The sequence below is a fragment of the Dipteris shenzhenensis genome, chromosome 30 (genome assembly GCF_047967505.1).
Source record: "Dipteris shenzhenensis isolate YYH24624 ecotype China chromosome 30, Dip_SZ_1.0, whole genome shotgun sequence".
In the NCBI taxonomy this organism is placed as follows: Eukaryota; Viridiplantae; Streptophyta; class Polypodiopsida; order Gleicheniales; family Dipteridaceae; genus Dipteris; species Dipteris shenzhenensis.
The window spans coordinates 15,949,273-15,967,033 of NC_141625.1; the positions used below are offsets into that span (position 1 = coordinate 15,949,273).

At 44.1% G+C, this 17,761-nt stretch overlaps 1 protein-coding gene across 2 annotated transcripts in view; it reads right to left on the bottom strand.

Moving 5' to 3' along the window:
• Positions 1–17,761, bottom strand: part of LOC147881764 (uncharacterized) — a 131,466-nt gene that overhangs the window by 54,284 nt on the left and 59,421 nt on the right. For both annotated transcript variants that reach the window (XM_087401250.1, XM_087401251.1), the window contains exons 8-9: positions 3,547–5,280; positions 3,235–3,451 (exon numbers count right to left, since the gene is read on the bottom strand). In XM_087401250.1, coding sequence (XP_087257376.1) covers positions 3,235–3,451; positions 3,547–5,280 — 1,951 coding nt within the window. The remainder of the gene's footprint in view (positions 1–3,234; positions 3,452–3,546; positions 5,281–17,761) is intronic.

Consider the following 17,761-nt stretch of genomic DNA (forward strand, 5'->3'; position numbering starts at 1 on the left):
ATCCGGTCCTCCACCGGTCGGTCTTGTGCCTTGTAATGGATGGTATGATGAGGAGTGTAAAGAACTCCGCAGGAAGCTTCGCCTTGAGACACAAGAGAAGTCTCCCCTCCTCATTGAGACCAAGAAGAGTTACAAGCGTTTGGTGCGACGCAAAAAGCGCCAATTTCTAGCCCGAAATGAGGAGGAGCTGAGAAGTTTACTTTTCAGCTGTGATTCCAAGGAATTCTGGAAGAAATTCCTTCGCTTGAAATCTCAAACTCCTCTTACAGACCCGCAGGTTTGGCTTGCCTATACTTCCAATTTATATGATATTCCAGACCATCCACAGATCAACTTATCCCATGTGCCTAGACCCACCTCCTCTGCCTTATTCTCATCCAGTAGTGTCCGAGCAGCAGTTCATCGTTTGAAGACTGGGAGAGCTAAGGACCATGATGGATTGCAAGCGGAGTATGTAATCCATGGGATTGATGCCTTAGCTACAGTCCTCTCCCGTCTTTTTAACGAGTCCATTTGTACAGGTCTTCCACCTAGTTGGCTGGAAAATATTATAGTACCCATACACAAGTCGGGGGATCCTTTGGAGGCGTCGAACTACAGGACCATTATGATTGGTCATGTCATGGCCAAGATTTATGCGACCATTCTAGAAGGACATATAAATGACCATGCCGAGGCGACAGGTATGAGAGCTAGAGGGCAGGCAGGATTTCGTGCAGAGCACTCGACTCTAGATCATATCTTCACACTCAGGGCTTTGATTGAGGAGGCGAAGTCACGTAAGCAACGGCTCTATTGTTGCTTCGTGGACTTCAGAAAGGCATTTGACACTGTGCCGCGTTTCAGACTCTTCCAGCGACTTCGTGACTTGGGATTCAGTGGGGAGATTCAATGGGCGATCATGGCCTTGTATGAGAGAGTCACAGGTAGAGTCAGGACACGGGCGGGGCTGTCGGGGGAAGTACGCAGTACGATAGGGGTGAAGCAGGGGTGTCCTATGTCTCCGACACTCTTTGGTCTCTATATCGATGAGTTAGAGATGTACATACAGACGATGAGTGGTACAGGTTCTTTACTGGCAGGATCCACGATACGGATTCTCCTCTATGCAGATGACGTGGTTCTTATTTCTTCCTCCCAGCAGGGTTTACAGGCACATCTCCATGCACTCCACAGCTTTTGTCAGGACAGAGGGTTGTCTGTAAACCTTGGGAAGACCAAAGTCATGGTCTTCAACACGTCATACCAGGTTTATAGGAGAGACGAGTTCTCTTTCACATTTGATGGGCACGAGGTGGAGCTAGTCAAGGAGGATACATATTTGGGTGCCACATTTAGAGGTCCAGTCTTCACCATGACGCATGCAGCACGAGATAGGATCAATAGAGGGTATGCCGCCTTGGCTCTTCTCGAGAGGCAGTGTGCACAGTCACATTTTCAGCATCCCGACACGAAGTCCTTACTTTTCGATACGCTGGTGAGACCTGCAACCATGTATGCTAGCCCCTTTTGGACAGGAGATCTCAGTGTTGTAGATTGGAGACAAGTAGAGAGGTTACAGATCATCATGTTCTCCAGATTGATCAGAGCGAAGCCCACGGCACCGCATCAGATTATGCTCGCAGAGTTCGGAGCTACACCCCTAGCGCTAGATGCAGCATTTCAGTCAGTTACATACTTGCATAGGATCAGGGCGCTCGGAGACTCAGCAGCAGGCAGAGCACGATTACCGTGGCTAGCACTGACATCCTCGCAGATGTTAGCGGAGAGAGGTCATACTTTTTGTTGGTACCACACACTCTCCACATGGCTCACCTCGTTGGGCTTGGATATGGATAGGCTGCCACCATTTCGATACAGCATAGATGCCCCTCGCCTCCCTCTCACTCGACATGAGCTCAGTCAGGTTATCAGGGCAGATTTGTTGCAACTACACACGTTTCGCACTTGGGTTCATCCCACGGAGCATATCGTGACCATTTTCTCAGGATCTCAGAGGATGGCTTCATCATATCCCCAGGATATATCGGCGTTCATATGTCGCACTCACTCAGGATTGCCTTGGGCTAGCTCAAGGTATCTTCCCACAGATTAGACGTTGAGGCCGGCAGGATGCGTCGTACAGCTACCAGACATAGACCCACGCGAGAGACTAGGATATGCCCTTGTTGCACTATGGGGGAGGTGGAGACTGAGGAGCACTTTGTTTGCAGATGCCCTTTATATTATGGGATCCGTGGCAGATTTCACTGTTTATTTGGGCACGGATTTAGACCTCTCTCTCGGATTATGGAGTATGAGGATCAGTATTGCTTAGCGTTGTTCATCAGGGAGATCACCAGATACAGAGAGAGATTCCTCAGAGAGCACCGTAGCATCCCTGCCAGAGACCTGGTTATTCATGAGGAGCAAGACGAGGCGCAGGACCATGAGCACAGAGATAGCCCATCTTGCCAGAGAGCACCGATGGTTCCACCCCGAGGATGTACATATGACATGATCCGGCAGCACCGCAGGATGATCTTACACAGAGGCCGTACCCGTCGCTTTATTTCTAGACGACGGAGGATGATGGCAGATTTTCGGAGGAGATTGCTCCATGGAGACTTGGCACCGCCAGCAGCCCACTTGACACTTGCCCAGATCTTCACACTCATGGCAGGAGGCATGGTCGATGGCCATGACTTCCATCATTTCTTTGGATCACAGACCCCTTAGGGAAGACGATGTTCCTCATATTTCATATTTTACATTTTGTATCTAGGCATTTTTGGTACTCTATTTCATTTCATTTTGTATCTAGGATTTTTGTAGCCATTTTTGGCATCTTAGCTGTATTACGATGAGGCCACCTAGTTGGCGCATCGTTGATGATGTATTTTCCTTTCGGATGATTTTGTGTCCCATAGGCCATGTATGGCCTTCCGGGGACCTTTAATAAAATTTCTCTCTCTCTCTCTCTCTCTCTATATATATATATATATATGTGTGTGTGTGTGTGCACGTGCACGCGTGCGTGCATCAAAAGAGAGAGACAATCACGAATTTCTGTCTAAGCCATAAAAAAGATATGTGATAGCTGGCAAGCACATATGCAACATAAACAAAGGATGAAGGCAAATAGAATAAAGATCGAGTAGCCATTTTGGACATTGCAAAAACCCCAAAAAATGAACCACCACCTATCTCCATGAAGTATTGATCAAGGGAATTTTTCAGTGCTCTGTCACGTACCCTTATGCCGCAGCGATTGCATTGAAGAAGTATGTTGAGGCTCTGTGAACCAGAGCTTCCACATACACAACACACAGTCTCTACTGAACCCTGCAGATCAGGCTGGACTCTTTTCATCTGTTTCTTTTGAGAAGATTTCAATTTCACTTCCCCATGTGCACCTTTTCTGTTCTTGCTGTCATTATTAGAATGATGATCCTCCAGAGAACACACAAACCTGTCCAGAGTAAGCATTTGATGTTAAGCATTGACATACAAGTTTTACCAAGGCTCAATACAATTATCAACAGAAATCATTCATCCTTGCATTACCCTTTTGGAGTGGAAATATTTTGATGATAGGCCATTTTCACACGATCGTCTTGAGATTTGAGTTTCTTGTCAAGTCTCAACAAATCTCTTCCATGGTCACCATTGTAACCCAATAAACCACCAGTTGTGTTCAGCCATGCTTCATTTGCATTCCTCTTCTTTTTAGCAATCTTTAGGGGAAACCTAACATCATTAATTTTTTCCTCAATCACCAAAGATCCCAATCTACTGGTCGAGATGTTGCCCTTGTTGGGAGCATACGGACTTTCAGAGACAGGATTCCACATACGAAATCTAGAATTTCCAACAGCTTGTTTTTCATGAGAATCAACAATTTGAGAGCCAGCAGATATTTGCATAGTATCTTTCCTATTGCATTTTGAACTGGACTGTTCACCATGGTGGACTCTTTTAAGATTAGCATTTGACTTTTCAGGGACTAGAAGGTTATGTTTAGCTAAAAGGACCCTTCTAGGGCCAGAAAAAGAGTCCTCCACAAACTTGACCTGAGAAGCTGAAGGATGAGGTCTTGCCTTAGCTGTTAGTTCCCACAAACTCCGCTTTCTAATTTCCCTCACATTTGTAGGGACACTGACAGTCTTTAACCTTGGTTTGCTTTCAAGAATGTGCAGCCTCTTCGCACTTGGCAAGTCCTTGCCTTGTCTTGTACTGTGTTCAGGTTGAGCTTTTTCTTTGCATTTCAGAATTTCCTTACTGTCCTTAAATCCTCTCCCTTCTGCAGGGAGTTTCATTATGGCACTTAGTGACACCATCTTAGCAGCCTTCAAGCTCTGCCTTCCTGAAGAATTCCTTCCAGTTGTGATATCCAGATAAGACTTGGTGAGGCGCTTTCCTTGCTCATTATGCTTCACGTTAGAAGCCCCCGAGCTCTTTTGTCCTGATGGCCATCTCACCTTCAGGGTTGAATAGCCTTTAGTTAATTCTCTTCCTGAAATTTTATCTTGGTTCTTAATGGATCTGACTGTACCACAGAGTTTCTCAAACTTAAGCATCCCAGCCTTATTTGCCTGCTTTCCATTCATTCCTTGAGATAATTTTAGGACCAATTTCGGACTATTCAATTGCAATCTGTGATCTGCAACTACAGGGTTCAAACTATTATCTTTCTTAGCATGTAGGCTTATGTCCAAAGGTTTAATAGCTGCCTTACCTTTCATATCACTTCTCCTACGCTTAAGGCTTTTTTCTAGGGAAACACATGTATCTGATTCAACCGACTTTCTGCCTGCATGTTTGTCATGGAACGAGAAAGATGAAGTAGCCACCTTCTTTTCTCCAATCCTGACAGGTTGCTTTATAGACTCTGATGGGGAAACAACATCGAGATGCTTCCATTTCATTGTCTTCCTTCTCTTCTTGTCTGCTTTGCCAGTAACCTTGTCAGCTCTAAGTCCAACCTCTTCCTGTCTGACAACCACCACCTTGCCACCCTGAAATTTTGAAGCCTTCAAAGAATTTGGTGCTGTCTCACTGACATCAACATAACTTGAAGATGGGCATACCATGGATGTTTGTGATTCCCACACTTGTGCATCCCTGCCCGAAGATAAAGGTCTTCCACTTGTCCTAGCATCCATATTCACTTCATCCGATGAGCAGCAGTTCCCAATACCCGAACCCTCATCAACTACATCACTGCGCATGAGCTCCTTCACTCCAGAATCTGCAGTCCATCCAATCGGCTTGCTCTTCCTTTGCTCTGCCTTGAGAGTCCTGGACACAGTAATTTTTTATTTCTATTTCTATTTTTGAAAACACCCTTTCAAGCAGTGGGCACATCACACCACACACCCCCGGCCTCCAAGACAAAGGGGATAAAGAGCTGTTGTAAAGGGGATTGGGGATAATAAGGAGTTGATGAGCAATGACGCCAAAACTAAGGGATCTGGTATCGAGAAATATTGTTCATTTGATGGAATATAGGACTTGCACGGCAAAAGTCAAAACAAATTTCATCAGTGCTATTGCGATATTGCACAAATCAGACAAACAATTGTGTGCTCTTGTTAGACATAATAAACCACTATGATCAAATACCATGTCCAAGGACACAGGGACACAGTATTACCATGTCCATGGACACCGTACTAGATCATAGTGGTGAGCGGCACACGATTGTTTGTCTAATTCGTGCAATATCACAATAACACCAACCAACTTTGTTTTAACATTTGCCCTCGAAGTCATATATTTCATCAGATGAACCATACTTCTCATACCAAATTCCTTGGCTTTGGCGTCATTGCTCATCTACTCCTTGCCCCCAATCCCCTTTACAACCGCTCTTCATCCAGCATAGGTACATCAAATACTTAAATCACTATCTCATGTGCCAAAGTTAGATGCGGAGCATGTACAAAGGAAACCAAGGGCAAGAGGCTGATGCACAAAGACAAAAAAGATGACGGATAAAGCATTAGAAAGCATTATTCATCTCAAGAAGCTCTGAACAAAAATCAACAGAAAATTTGGGTATTTACGACAGCATACAATAACTCTAGATGATTCACATGCACACCCACCAACACACACATGCAAGCACACGCACACACATAAACAGAGGTTACAATAACTGTAGATGATTCACATGCATCCCCTCCACCACCAAAACCCACTCTTCATCCAGCATAGGCACATCAAATATTAAATCACTACCTCATGTGCCAAATTTAGATGCAGAGCATGTACAAGGGAAACCAAGGGCAAGACGCTGATGCACAAAGACAAAAAAGATGAGGGATCTAGCATTAGAAAGTATTACTCATCTCAAGAAGCTCTAGAACAAAAATAAATAGAAAATTGGAGAATTCATGCCAGCGTACAATAAACAGAAGTTACAAAAACTGTAGATGATTCACATGCACCATCAAAACCCGCCCATCGTGCACCCACACACAACTCTCTCTCTCTCTCTCTCTCTCTCTCTCTCTCTCTCTCTCTCTCTCAAATCACACCTAAGACCACACATATATGTGGTTCAGAGAGAGGAGCATGCACAACAGATGTGGATACCAGTTCAGCTTCCACATGCTCGACCTATCTTCATTGTGGTATGCTACTTCCCTGCAGACACGTCATCCTATGCATGAGAGGTCACTACAGATGGAAACGACCCATACGAGACAATCCATGATGACATCACGGAGTTCTCCTGACAGGGAGACACCCTCCTACCGAGAGAATTCAATGCACGGACATGAAAAAGACGGATCAGCCTGTTTGACTTCACACATGACAAAGATCCACACATAGGCTCATGCACGGACGTGCGCCCACACATCTCTCTCTCTCTCTCTCTCTCTCATCACACTTGAGACCACACCTATCTATGGTTCGGAGAGAGGAGCATGCACGGCAAATGTGGATACCAGTTCAGCTTCCACATACTCGACCTATCTTCATTGCGGTATGCTACTTCCCTCGAGACACGTCATCCTATGCACGAGAGGTCACTACAGATGGAAACGACCCATATGAGACAATCCATGATGACATCATAGAGTTCTCCAGACAAAGAGACACCCTCCTACTGAGAGATTTCAATGCACGGAAAAAGACAGGTGAGCCTGTTTGACTTCACACTTGACAGAGATCCACACATAGGCCCAGAGCTAGATGCAGCTAAGCTCAAGACATTGAGGCACTCTGGAGATGCCCCACAAGGGACAAGATATGCAATGAAGGAGGCCAGGGCTGAGTTGGTGAAGCGCCAGAGATGGCAAGAAAGGGGGAAAAGGAGAGGGGAGAGGAAGAGGAAAGAGAGAGATAAGAGGGAAAGGGGTAGAGGCAAAGGAAGAGAGAAAGAAGAGTGAGGGGAAGAGAGATAGAGAGAGATGGGGAGAGAGAGTGTAGGCAGCATGTGCAAGAGTAGATAGGATTAGACATCACATCAAAAAGTACATAGTAGGGGGTGGATGGAGACTTATATAGTCCCTCAACATTTCCCACCTAAAGGGCCTCAAAAGGGCTTCTAACTTGGCCCCTTCCCTTCCCAAAGAATTTTGCCCTCAAAATTTCGCAACATGGCTCTCCAAAAAGTGCAACTAACAACAACTAATCAATCCGGTAGGAGATAGGGGTGAACCTGGACAATGCTTTCATCCTCAGGGAGTCCCCACCACTTGATAAGATATTCTACGTAGGCCTTGTTTCGGAGTACATGGTCTCTATAACCCACGATGCACTCCGAGACATAGAGGATGTGGCCCTCTTCATCCATAAGTGGCAACTCGGGAAGAACATGGAGATGATGTCCAACATGTGGTTTCAACAAAGACACATGGAAAACATCATGGATCCTGGAGGTATTGAGTAGCTCCAACTGATATGCTACCTCTCCAATCTTGCGGATGATCTTGTAAGAACCGTAATACTTATGAACAAGCTTTGTGATGGTATTACCTTTCAGCGAGGCATAGCGGTTCTTATGGAGACGCAAATGCACATAATCTCCCTCTTTGAAAGACAAACATCTCCTGCTTGGATGGGTAAGGAAGAATTCGAGTGTCCTATAATAGTGGTGCTATTTCTTGAAAGCATGCAAGATAGCCAACATCTCCTGATCATAAACATGGTAATTGAATTCTTTTCATGCTTTCAAAGGCTATTACCTCGTGTTCCTACCTCAAAACAGCCCCCAATCCTTTGCCACTGGCATCTGCCTCCACAATAAAAGGACGCAAAAAATCAAGGCATACCAGGACAGGTGCATGACCTAAAAAGCGCCTATAGAAGGAAGCAAGACCTAAAAATCCTCTCAACTCGGTGGGATTTTGTGGCTGTGGCCAATCTTTGATGCATTGCACCTTTGCGAGATCCACGCAAATGCCACGTCTATTCACAATATGCCCCAGGTACTCAATCTCCTTTGCCATAAAAGTGCATTTGCTGGCTTTTGCATAAAGCTTATGCATCCTCAAAATTTTCAGCACATGCTTCACATGCTTAATGTGCTCTTGTCTATCCTTGCTGTAAATGAGGATATCATCAAAGAAAACTAGCACCCATCTTAAAAGAAGAGGCTGCAATATCTTGTTCATCAAAGCCTAGAAGGTGGCCGGTGCAGTCAATCCAAACATCATCACCTTGAATTCATACAAGCCCCGTTCTATGCGGAAGGCCGTCTTGTGCTCATCTCCTTCTTTCACCCTGACTTGATGGTAACCAGACCTCAAATCCATCTTCGTGAAAAACTGAGCACCCTTGAGTTCATCCAACAGGTCATCTATCCAGGGGATTGGAAACCTGTTCTTGATAGTGGCCTTATTTAGATCCCTCTAATCAATGCACATACGGTGCGATCCATCCTTCTTCTTCACCAAAAGCACCGAAGAGGCAAAAGGAGAAGTGCTATGAGAGATGAAGTTCTTCTCAAAAGCAATTCCCGCACCTATACTGCCACTTTCTCTCACTCAACCTTTGAGAGACGCTATGGGGCTTTGTTAATGGGCTCACTGCCAGGCTCTAGAACAATGGCATGATCCACATCCCTCTTTGGAGGCAATTGGGATGGCATATCAGCAAATACATCAGCAACCTCCGATAGCAACTGCTGCATATCACAATCCTCAACATGGAGAATGCTACCTACCTGAGGCACTGACACATTCAATGCGTAGAGAGCATGCTCCTTCCTGAGATCTCTGGCCAACCTCCTTGCTGAAATTCTGGGTAATCTTGAGTCCGATTCTCCCAGCCACGTTAGCACTCCACATTGCTCCTAAGACCTTATGTCTGCATTCGTTGGCGTCCATCTCAAAACTTCTTACTGCTTTGTCCCTTAGTCATTGTAGCGTGAGTGCTTTGTCCATTCAACATAGTAGCCACTCACACTGTAAACAACATACAGATTGGAGCACCTGAACCGTATAGGGGAGAGAACAAGAGTGCCAGAGTCAGTGCTCTGATACCAATGCAATGAAGGAGGCCGGGGCTGAGTTGGTGAAGCGCCAGAGATGGCAAGAAAGGGGGAAAAGGAGAGGGCAAAGGAAGAGGGGAGAGAGAGAGAGAGAGAGAGAGAGAGAGAGAGAGAGAGAGAGAGAGGGGAAGAGAGATAGAGAGAGATTGGGAGAGAGTGTAGGCAGCACGTAGGAGGAAGGTGGAGGGAGTAGATAGGATTAGATGTCACGTCAAAAAGTACATAGTAGGGGGTGAATGGGGAGTTATATAGTCCCTCCACATTTTCCACCTAAAGGACCTCCAAAAGGGCCTCTAACTTGACCCTTTTTCCCCTTCATTACAGGATATGGACGGCATCTACTTGAGCTAGGGGCAATCCACGACTTGATCATCTATAATGCTCTTCATAGATGGCCATCTTCTGGAAGACTCACTTGCTTCCCGAATGAAGGTCAGTCTAGTATAGTCAACTATCTACTAAGCCCACTAGACTTTGTCTCAAGGATACACAACTTCGCCATACCCACCCCGCCCCCACTCGAAGCTGAGTACTCATACTTGGCCTTCCATATCTCTGCCACCATGCCAGCCACAAGGAGAGCTCTCCCCACGCCCGCACACGTTCATATTCACTTTGACCTTGCCCTTGACCCCGTGTACACAACTCACCTAGCCACAAAGCTCCCGACCTTACTAGGAGATCATATAGACCTCGCCAATTAATGCTCATGATGCTGCCCAAGAGTTAGCTGAGGTTTATGTGGAAGCAATGAAGATACAAGAACCTCTTTACAAAGGTACGGAGTTTTTGGCTAAGGAGGAAAGTTTTTATTGTCTGGGAAAGTTCCTAATGAAGTTCCCAAGCAAAAGGTGAAAGCCTCCCAGCCTTACTGTATGGTTAATGATGTTTTATTTTTAAAAGGGGCTGATCTAATACTCAAAGGAGTACCCTGGCATGAAGAGATTTTACATATACTGGAAGCTAACCATGAGGGTATTTGTGGTGGCCATTTTGCTTTCAAAAACATGCTAAGGAAGATTTTAACAGAAGGATATGTCTGGCCTTCCTTACAAAGGGATATAAGGCATTGGTGTAAGTCCTGCCTACAGTGTCAACAAATTGGTAGCAAAATCTTACATCCAGAGCTAAGAAATATCATGATAGCTTATAACATTTTTTCAAAAGTGGGGTATTGCCGCTATTGGGCCCATGCCAATGACTGCTCGAGGTAATTGTTACATGCTTACTGTTATTAATTACTTGTCAAGAGGGGCTGAAGCAAGAGTTGTTCGAGCTGTTAATGCTAAAACGGTGTGTACGTTTATTTATGAGGATATATGTTGCCGGTTTGGTGTACCTTTGGAGCTTGTTTCTGATAGAGGACCTAGTTTCAAGAGTGAACTTATGGATTTACTTTGTAACAAGCTGAGAATCAAGCATAGGTATGCTACTCCACATTATCCTCAATGTAATGGTATGAATGAACATTTTAATGGAGAATGTACAAGTATTATGGGAAAGATGATGAGAACTCATGAAAAGAGTTATAGCACATAGAATTGCAATCAAAGGGGGTAATCAGTTTTCACCTTATCACTTGGTATATGGGAAGGAAGCACTTTTACCATTGGAGGTGGAGATTCCAGCACTCCAGATGTTGATGAAGTTGAAAGAAAAGCCAAACTCAGCTTTCCAGAATCGATTATTGGATATGCAAGGCAAAATTGCACAGATTGAAGGCTGTGGAGCACTATGCAATGGTTCAAGAAAAAAACCAGTGAAGAGCAAATCTGAAATACAGAGACAAAGATATCAAGGAGGCGGATTTGGTGTTCCGGTATGACAGCAAACTGGACCTTACATTTAAAACAAGGTTTGTAACAAGATGGGACGGACCGTATCGTGTGGTCAAGAAGTTTGCAAATGGCTCTTATTAGCTTGAGGATCTGGATGGCAAGATGCACAAGAGCAGAGTCAATGGTCTGAGGTTGAAGAAATATGTGATTAGAACAATGCAAGTGAGCCTATGTGGACCGGCAGTGATTATTGAAGACAATTTGGAGAGTCTTATGGATGAAGATGTTTCAGATGAGCTGAAGCATATGTTCAAAACTGAGCTGCAAGACATGAAATTCTGCAGCCTGTGGGTGAGCAAAATATGATAGACTAAAATCTGTAATAAGTTTTTGAGCACTGTTTATACTGGAGGGTAGGCACATAGCTAGTGGGTCGTAGTTTTGAGTTTATGGACACTCTCATCAAAAGACTCTATACTGATGTAAATATTTTTTCAAGATTGTAAATGCTTTTGCAGGGACTTTTGGGATATGATGAAAACGCAATGCGGTTGCACCAAGGTAATCCGGAGCATGGTATCCAATTTCGTATGTGTGGTGACATGATGGCATGTGTTCCTAATTGTTGTCCTATTCTCATGTTTGTAATGTTATTGGTGATCATCACCTGAATAGTTTGTAATGTTATTGGTGATCATCACCTATGTTGAGGGTCATGCTTCCAGGCATGTAATGGGTTGGGGCATTTTCCAACCCTTGTTGTAAGCATTGGATAAGGATATGTGAGTAAATTCATGTTAAAATGTTATATGAAGGCTTTGGCAAAGTTAGGTGCTAGTAGGTTAAAAGGGGGAAAAAGGCCTTGGCATTAAATGTTGAAATTCTTTTGAAAGTAAAGGGGGCTAAAGCAAAGCATCACATGGGTGATCGTGGCAAATACTAGGTCCAAAAAGAGCTGCATGCATGTGGATGGAATTGGCAAATGAAGAATCTAGGATTCTCGGCTAATCGTGTCTGAGGTGGCTGGACCGTTTGGGAAGTAACATGCCCATGCACTACTTAGATGGTGAGAATGAGCTTTTGGATGGCGAGGTGGCAGCTGGGAGCTGATCGATGGGAGCTTGCTGGAAGGATCACTTGTTGCTCTTGACGAGAGGCGTGGAACGACTATGCGGGTGAAGAGGCTCGTAGGTGATAGCAGAGGTCGTGAGAGATTGAGGCTGAAGCATTTCCTTGCTTGACAAGGTGACGAATGGAGCTTGTCTATGTGAGACCGATGCTCTTCAATCATTGTTGAGGGGAAGGATCCTTGCTGCAGATCAGTGCGACACTGTTTCTCTAAATGATTGTGAGAAGATGTTGTGTGTGAGGTAAGATAACGCTTTGGTAGGATGCTGTTGATCGTTGATGTTGCTGCCTCAGTTTGTATGCTGGATTACCTTGAGTCTAGCACGGTTCTTTTTTACAGATTATATTGTCCAGGGGAGCATGATGTTAGTATGCAGGCTGGTATTAGTTCATGGGCATGAACGAGACTCTTATTGGCTGCGTATATGCATGGATAAGCTGATTCGCACACGCTGAACGAGGCAATTTCTGACTTGGAGAAATTCTTGCCTGGTCTACGTGCGATCTGTTTTGTGGAGCTCTGAAATTGTTTCGTGGTTCGGTTCTTGAGCATACACATAGTGATAACGATCACTGTGGGCTGTGAGTGTGTGGCTATACGTGGTTGACTTATTACTGAACTGTGAAGAGGGTTTTTGGCAGTGGTGCAGATTTGAAAGTCATCAATGTCCTGTGCATCCTGAATCGTGGATTCTCTTTTTTTTTTTTGTATCTGATATCAGTTAGTTTTGTGGGGATTTGTCTCGGTTTCTTGTACACGCTTTGGGAGCCCGGTGCATAAGATCATCACTTGGAGCCCACACTGTTTCTGATCCTACTTGTCCTGGCTACAGTTTGTGTTTCATAAGCCCTTTTTTTTTTAGTTGAATATGATTCTGTCTTTGGAGTTAGACTCAGAGGTACTCAGAGTTCTTTTTTATGGTTTCCAGATTTTCCAGATTGAGGTATTTTTTAGTGAGGTTCATGGAAATTACTGGTCGTTGCTTCTACGAGTAATAGAAGAAGAATGGGTAGGAATAACTCTGACTGATGAGGAGGATGTGAGTAGGAGAGTGAGAGCTGAAAGCAATAGTTGCAATAGAAGAGTGTGATAGAACTGAAGAGTGGGATAGGTTTTGTCTAAGTGACAAAACCTTATCCTTCACTAACCGTAGTTAGTGAACTAACTGTGGTTAGGGGGAAAAACCTCTAAAATGAGGGAAAAGTGCCCCTAACCTACTTATTACATTGCATTGGTCACTGCTGAATTATAACAATAATTCTAACACCCCCCTGCAGTGCCAATGTCATGTACAAGGAAATGATCAATCACCAAAAGGAGATAAGTTCAGGGCACTCATACTGATCTCTCATGCATGCATCTTCTCTCTGACGTAGTGATAGTGAACCTCAATGTGCTTCGTGCGAGCATGAAACACAGGATTCTTTACCACTACAATAGCGCTCTGACTATCAGTGAGAATTGGAGTAGGACCCTCCAATGAAAGATGAAGATCAGCAAATAAACGACGCAGCCAAACACATTCAACTGTCGCTGTGAAAGCTGCCCTGTACTCAGCTTCACATGAGGAGGTAGCCATTGTAGACTGTTTCTTGCTTAACCAACAAATACAAGCTTTGCCCAAAAAGAAACAATTGCCACTTGTGGACTGCCTAGTGTCATAGTCTCCAACCCAATTCGACTCACTGTAGGCATGCATCTGCAAGTCACCCCCCCTGGGAAACATCAAGCCAAAAGACTTTGTACCTTGCAAGTAACGGAAGATGCATTTTACATCCTGCCAATGCATAGTCTTTGGACTGTGCATATATCTGCTCACCTGAGAAACTGCAAACTGAATATCAGGCCGTGTATTGCAGAGATAAATAAGGCATCCAACGGCCTGACTGTAGAGTGTGACATCAATTGATTCACCTGCATCATGCATTTGTAAGCTTCAGCCCCGGCTCCATGGGAGTAGCTTACAATCCTACATGTTGAATCTGTCTAAGAGTTTCTGCACATACTTGGATTGAGACATAACGATGCCAGTTTTCTCTTGAGTGAACTAGATCCCCAAATAAAAGTGTAGTAGCCCCAAATCTGACATGTCAAAAGTGGTCTGCAATTCAGCTTTAAAATCTGCAATATTATCCTCATTTGACCCTGTGAGCAGTAAGTCATCTACGTAAAGAATGATGACTAAAATATCCCCCCCATCCTTCTTGATGTAGAGGGTGCTCTCAGTTGGACTATTGTGCAGCCCCTTGCTGGTCAGAAAGGCATGAATTTTGGCATACCATGCACGTGGGGCTTGTTTCAGCCCATACAAAGCTTTATTCAGCTTGCATACCTGAAGTGCATTTCTTGAAATTTCAAAGCCCGGAGGTTATTTGACATAAACCTCTTCCAACAAGTCTCCATTAAGGAAAGCTGTTTTAATGTCCAACTGATGAACATTCCATTCAAGTCTCAATTAAGGAAAGCTGTTTTAATGTCCAACTGATGAACATTCCATTCAAAATTTGTAGCCATGGCTATAACCGATCTGATGGTTGTCATCCTGAATGTAGGAGCAAAAGTCTCCTCATAGTCTATGCCCTTTTTCTAAGCATATCCTTTTGCAACCAGCCTTGCCTTGTACCGATCAATGGACCCATCTGGCTTTCTTTTGACTTTGAAAACCCACCGTGTACCTATGGCATGTTTACCTGGTGGCAAATCCACAACTTCCCATGTCTGATTTTTCTGAATGGACTGCAATTCATCGTGCATGGTGTTCATCCAATGCACATTCTCCTGTGCTTCTTCAAATGTCTCAAGCTCCTCCTCATCAAGAAGAGAACCTGCATAAGCTAATTCAACTGAAAGAGCTCCCCCCATGTGCCTTACTGCACTACAAGTTCTGCCAGGTAATGGAGCATCAATTTTACTCTCCCTGAGAGTTTGTAACAGCCAATTTGAAACTGTTTTTGCTACATGTATATCTGCAATTTCTTGCTGAACAACCTCTTCCACTGCTTGTGGAGGTGGTAAGACATCCTGTGGCTGAATCGAAGCATGTGAAGGTATCTGTAAATTGTGATTTGCATCAGATATATCAGCAGGGGAACCCAAGGCAATGGGTAGTAATCCCTCAAAGACATCATCGGAAGAAGTAGGCATATCAAATTCAGCTTGAGTGTGAGCTGAATTTTCTCAAAATATAACATCTCTACTGATAATATTCTTGCGTGTGACAAGATTGTAGAGACGGTAGCCCTTGCTCTCTGCACTGTATCCAACAAAAATGCATTTGATTGCCTTATCAGACAACTTATGCCGAAACTCAACGGGCACATGAGCATATGCAAGGCATCCAAAAACACGAAAATGATCCACAGAAGGCTTTCTCCCTTGCTAAACTTCATAGGGAGTCTTGGTCTTCAAAGCTTTTGTGGGAGCCCGATTCAAAACATAATTGGCACACATGAGACCTTCAAGCCAAAATTTGTGAGGCAATCTCCAAAATTTGTGAGGCAATCTTTTGCTTTTTAGCATGCATCTATCCATCTCCATAAGAGTACGTTTTGTCCTCTCAGCTTTGCCATTTTGCTGAGGGGTTAGCCTCACTGTAAGCTGAGGTGCAATGCCCTTGTCTTTTAAAAATGCATCAAAATCTGCAGATAAATACTCCCCTCCTCTATCTGTGCGTAATGTCTGTGTCTTGAGTCCTGATTCATTTTCAACCATGGCTGCAAAGTGTTTGAAAACCATAAACACTTCTGATTTGCATTTCAGCCCATAAACCCAAGTGTAATTGGAATAGTCATCTATAAAAGTGACAAAGTAAAGATGACCACCAAATTGACGGAGTCCTCATGGGACCACAAACATCACTATGAATAAGCTGTAATTTTCGAACAGCTTTTACTGATCCATCCTTCTTGAAAGGAAATCTGTGCATTTTACCAAGAATGCACCCGACCTGTGGAGGACGTGTTTCAAGAGGAGGCAATGCATCAACCATAGCAAGTGTCATCAAGCTGCCATAATGCATGTGTCCATATCTGGCATGCCATAACTCCGCATTCTGCATAGCAGCAGTAGGAGTGGAAACTGCAAGAGCATGTGCTGGTCTTTTCTCATACATGTGAAAAAGACCACATAACAAAGTGCCAGACAATCTCAAGGTATAGTCATTCTCTCTGTCATGGACTGCACACTTGTCATCTTCAAAAATGACCTGAAATCCAGCTCTGTTAAGAGTGGACACTGAAAGTAGATTTTTTGTGATACCAGGCACATACAAGACATCAGAAATTTTGAATGTTGAGCCATCAATGGCTGTAAGCTCAACTTCTCCTGGACCACGAACTGAATAGGAGGAGTTGTTGGCACATGTGACCTTTTTACCAACGGGAGGTGGATGCAGAGATGTGAAAAGACACTTCCTGGAAGTGATATGCTTTGAGGCACCACTATCAAAATACCATGTATTTAGTGTCTCATTGACACTGAAAGCTGATGCATCCTTGGAAGAATCATAACTGCATGTCAGAAAAGCATAAGAGTCATCATTACAAGTGGCTGTAATATCCGGAGCAGCCAACTGAGAGTTTGAAATGCAAGACAAGAAGGCATAGTCGTGTTCCACAAAGTTGGCTGTAGCTTGCTCATTGTCAGATGCATGAGGAGCTGAATCTCAAATAGCCATACCAGAGCTGTTTTTCTTTTCTTTTGCAAGCCTCTTCTTGCATTCTCCAATGTAATGACCTAGCTTTTTGCAGTAATGACATATACCCTTCTTCTTGGGCTTACCTGCATCACCCTTAGCCTTTTGAGAAGGCTGTCCTGAACCACTGGAAGGCTGATTTGCTGATGTATTTGCTTGTCCCTTTCCTTTAGGCTTGAATTTTGAAAGCATGGCATGTTCACCTGCTCGTGAAGCCATGTTTTTCCTGGTCTGCTCTTCCTGCAACAGAAGTCCTATCAACTCCTGAAAATTGAGAGGATTTGCACCCCCCCCCCTCAATGACAAATTTAGCGAGGTATGAAAGCTGAGATAAGACTCAGGAAGAGAATTCAGAGTAGTGGTAATCATCTATGAATCAGGAATGATCTCATCAATATTCAGCAATTGCTCTCGTAAATCCTGTAGCTTTGTGAGGTGCATTGACATTGAGTCACCCTCTTCCATATGTGTATGAGACAATTCTCTTTTCAAAAAAGACACCCTGGCATCATTCCGAGCTGCATACATGCTCTCCAAAATATCCCATGCTGCCTTTGAGGTCTTACACGACCAAATATGCGGAATGATGAATCTTTTCACTGAAAGAGAGATACACAACAAAGCTAAAGCATCACGTGAATCCCATCTCTTTTGCTCTGGAGTGGTAGGTATAGCTA